This window comes from Mya arenaria, chromosome 8 (genome assembly GCF_026914265.1).
Source record: "Mya arenaria isolate MELC-2E11 chromosome 8, ASM2691426v1".
In the NCBI taxonomy this organism is placed as follows: Eukaryota; Metazoa; Mollusca; class Bivalvia; order Myida; family Myidae; genus Mya; species Mya arenaria.
Window position 1 is genome coordinate 75,020,664 of NC_069129.1, and position 4,737 is coordinate 75,025,400.

The 4,737-nt window shown below is 33.4% G+C and overlaps 1 protein-coding gene across 1 annotated transcript; it reads left to right on the forward strand.

Moving 5' to 3' along the window:
- The first annotated feature begins 240 nt into the window (after positions 1–240).
- Positions 241–2,076, forward strand: LOC128244582 (uncharacterized). The gene has a single exon (XM_052962574.1). The coding sequence runs from the start codon at positions 352–354 to the stop codon at positions 1,195–1,197; it is 846 nt and encodes a 281-aa protein (XP_052818534.1). The 5' UTR covers positions 241–351; the 3' UTR covers positions 1,198–2,076.
- Positions 2,077–4,737: the final 2,661 nt, after the last annotated feature.

Here is a 4,737-nt window from a genome sequence, read left to right on the forward strand (position 1 = left end):
CCTGTTCAGTGTTAAATCCAACGTGAACTTAAAAGGGCTGTTAGTGGCAGCTTGTATGTTTTCAGTTATAAAACAAATGAAAAACATATGAAGTTGATAATATAAATGTAATATAAATTTTAAGAGATGATACCTTTAAACGAAATGGTCTTCTCTGTCGGCACCTTTCCACTATTTGACAGAATGTAAATACGAAGATTCGTAATGGATAACTTTTTCGTGTCAACCGAGCCGATAACATACCGTGATATCAGGTTTCTGTCAAAATCGGGCTTTGTACATTATGCATACTTAAATGTTAACAACTGTAAAGATTCTAGCATTTACGGTGATTTGTGTAAAACATCAGGTATGAAATCTGTTGGTAAAACGATTGTCGTATTTTGTGTTCTCGGTTTTCTTATAATCTTAATCCATTTCAAATATAATTACATTTATTATGGACGACTTGGAAAATCCATGTTAACTCAAAGAAGTAATCGAGGTAATGACAATGCAGTGCGCCAGTGTCGGTATGTCTTTCTGGATTTGGGTTCAAACAAAGGTGTGCAAGTTCGGAAATTATTTGAACCTAATCTTTATCCAAACGCTTCTATTATCCCCGTATTCGACCGAGTTTTTGGAAATATCTCCGAAAGGCAAAGATATGTATGTGCATTTGGCTTTGAAGCGAACCCGAGACATATGAAGAGACTAATATTTATTGAAAAGTCGTACAAGAATAAAGGCTTCCAAGTGGATTTTTACCACCTTGCTGTTTCAGATAGGGACAATGACAGAGTCACAATATTTTCGGAAACAAATTTTGATCTGGATTGGGGAGCTGGAATTTTAGATCAAGCCATCAACAATAAGGCAAACATGACAAAGTATAAGGTACACACAGTGGATATAGTGAGATTCATCGTAGAAATAATAAATCCTTTGAAATCAAAAGCAGTTTTTATGAAGATGGACATTGAAGGCTCAGAGTATTTGTTATTGCCTCATATGATAAAGAATAAGATTTTGTGCAAAGATATCATCACTTCAGCGGGTATCGAATTCCACGAATGGGCACGAATACCACTCAATACGTCTCTAGACTTGAGCAAATTCAAGCAAAACTTAAACCTACAGTCGTGCGTTCCTACAAGTGTTATTCCGCTTGACGATGAATCATATAACTTGGACGTAGTAATTAATTCGGATAGCTGATCAGTAGCTGACGGCAAATGAGAATATTACTGCCTTAGAACGGTCAGTGAAACACGTGTTCACTGGAGCATGTGTCTCCTTGAAGGTCAAACTAGATTGTATGGCCATAACATCACACAACATGTATTTATAATTTCTAAATTCAAAATATAAGCCTCATCATATATGCCATACAAAGCATTTGACAAGTTTATTTTGAAATATGATAACGCCTATTGTGACGTTCAGGTGGTTAGCAATTTGTGAGTATGCCTGGGCATTTGTTTTCCATCTTATCTAATTGAAGTATATATGACGTGTTTACTATTTTTACATGATTACCACGACGTCACGTTTGCCTATTGATGTAAGTATTTACGTCCATATAAGTCAAACTATATCTTAATGTATACTTATTTGCAATTATATCTGTAACAAATTAGTGTGCGTGTTTTTATTGTTTTGCACATACATTTATCCTCATATCATCACGGATACCAAGTAAAATTCGGCGTGTTCTTGAAAGGGCTTTTAGAAGCATGTTTGCATGTAATCAGTTACAAAACAAATAGAAAACATATCAAGGTGATAATATGAAATGTAAACTACATAGTTTTACAAATAAATCGATACAAGACTAAAATGGAAATAAAAACAAGTTAAGAGATGATACTTTTCAACAAAATGATCTTCTCTGTCGGCACTTTTCCACTATTAGGCAGAATGTGAATTCGAACACTGCAGCTAGTAAAATGTGAACCCTAAACCCTACCCAAGCATCATTGTTTAGTAAAGGATAACAAGTTCTTGTCAACCGAGCTGGTAACATACCGTGACATATTGTTTTTGTCAAAATCAGGCTTTATTCATTATGAATAGAAAGAACTTAACTCTAAAGAACTGTAAAGATTTTTGCATTTCTGGTGATTTGTGTAAAACATCAAGTATGAAATATGTTTGTAAAACAATTGTTGTATTTTGTGTTCTCGGTTTACTCATTATCACAATTCATTTCAAATATTATTGCATTTATTATGGACGACTTGGAAAATCCATGTTAACTCAACTAAGTTAACTAATAAATGACAATGCAGTGCGCGAGTGTCGGAATGACTTTCTGGATTTGGGTTAAAACGAAGGTGTGCTAGTACGGAAATTGTTTGAACCTAATCTTCATCCAAACGCTTCTATTATCCCCGTATTCGACCGAGTGTTTGGAAATATCCAATGCCTGTGCATGTGGCTTTGAAGCGAACCCAGGACATATGAAGAGACTACAAAGTATTGAAGAGTCGTACACAAATAAAGGCTTCCAAGTGCTCTCTTACCACCTTGCTGTTGTTTCAGATAGGGACAATGCCATATAAACAATATTTTCGGAAACAAATTTTAATCTGGATTATGGATCTGGACTTTTAGATCAATATATATGCAAAAAGCTACAGAAACATGCTCAGTAGCAAAAAGTTTAAACATAAACCCGGTTTAGTGGCAATGGGCAACGCCAAAGACATAGAACCTAAATTCACAAACAATAAACATTGAACAGCACACAACTCTACAAACAGCACAGTGCATAAATACTATATATATATATATATATATATATATATATAATTGGTATGTTTATCAAGAATTGTTAGGTACCGCCTTGGAACGGTCAGTAAAATGTAAATTTACTGGGGGTTTAAACCAGTTTATGTGCACAAACCTCACTCTTATCCCAACAATTCTTAATAAAGATAAAACGCAAAAGATAAATCTTATCAAAGTATGCATTAACATGAGGAAACGTATCAATAAAACAAATAATAAAGAAAACGAAAAGGTAAACCCCAGTGCTTCAAGCCATCAACAATAAGACCAAAATGACAAGGTATAAGGTACACATAGTGGATATAGTCAAATTCATTGTGGAAACAATGAATCCTTTGAAATCAAAAGGAGTTTCTATGAAGATGGACACTGAAGGCTCAGAGAATATGGTATTGCCTCATATGATAAAAAGTAAGTTTTTGTGCATCAATAGGTGACCTAACTGTATAATATACAGATACAATTTAGGGACCAACCCAGCATTTGGCATTAAAAATGGCATTTGTTTAGTTTGTAGCCGTACACATGTGTTCATTTTTATTCCATTGCATTTATAAATTATATATTATTTATACTGTTGACAGAGATGAAAAAAAATGATCAAAATGACATTAAAAAGGTGTTATACGGGGCGAAGTGTTGGGAATGTGACCTTCCAGCAGAAATAAAAATATATGCTTTGGTTAAGACAAATTTTATTTCGATCTAATATTTACAATTAATTCAGTTCAACAAATTGTGAGCATGATCATAATAAACAAGGTCCAAATATGTTTTGCATTGAGAGAAAACATGTGAAATATGCACAAAACCTTACTGTCGACGTAATTGAGAAGAAAGCCTTGAAGCTTATGCTATGCCTCCATTCTATAAGTCATACACGTTGCTTATGCTAGAGAGATGGTGTCAAGTGATTCAAAACAAATATAATCTTATAGTTTTACGGTGTATTCACTTGTATGTAAATCAAGTTGTTAATTCTGTATTCAATATATTTGAAAGAAAAAAGGATAGTGGTAAGGAAACGGACGGTGGAATGAGGGGGAGGGGTACATGGACTTAGATTTACGTTCTTTGTTCTGGACGAGGCAAAAGACGTGTGCTCGTCTTATATGAGATTTCCTTAGATTTAAAGTGTAATAATTGGAGAGCCAAATAACCAACGATGGATAACCGACCAATGAGATGATTTCTTTAAACGTTATATTTTAGAATGGTATCAAAATACTGGAAAATCCTTTATGTTATGCCATAAACAATAGAGACTGTTGACAATATGTTTTTGAGAATAGGTTTACATGCTTTACATACTATTTGTGATCACCTTTCTAGTAGAATTCTGAAACGTGTTTTATGTTCTTAGTTAATTTGTATTTAAAAAAGCACAGACGGCGATGCACGAATTTCTTCCTGGAGGGCGGACCATGTGGACATAGTTGATGTCAGAAATGAACTGGTCAACAACTATGATTTATATGAAATTTCGAAGAGTGTACGAAGTAGTATCGCCAACTCTTGATGAAATCAGTGAAGTTAGATATGATGGTGCTAGAAGATGAAACATCTTGTAAAATAGGATGAATTTATGTTTATGTCGCCTTTTCTGATTCGATTCGAGTTTCAACATAACGATTGGTCGAATATACTAGTCGCGTTACACCGGTTATAATTATTATATACATTTCTGTCATCCAATTTGTTTTGTTTTTAAGATTATTTAAAATTAAATGTGTTTCTATGTCACAACTATTTGAAATTATGTCATTAATGAATATCAAATCTGAATTAATCCAGGTTTTGAAGAAGAGACTTTTGTTATTACGTTTTATAAAAAAAAAATGTTTTTATTCAAACTTATACAAAAATGAATTTATGAATTTATTACCACAGATTATTTCCTTCCTAATATTATAAAATGTGTTAGACATTTTGTCTTGGTGAACAGACATTTGTGAAAAGTGGATC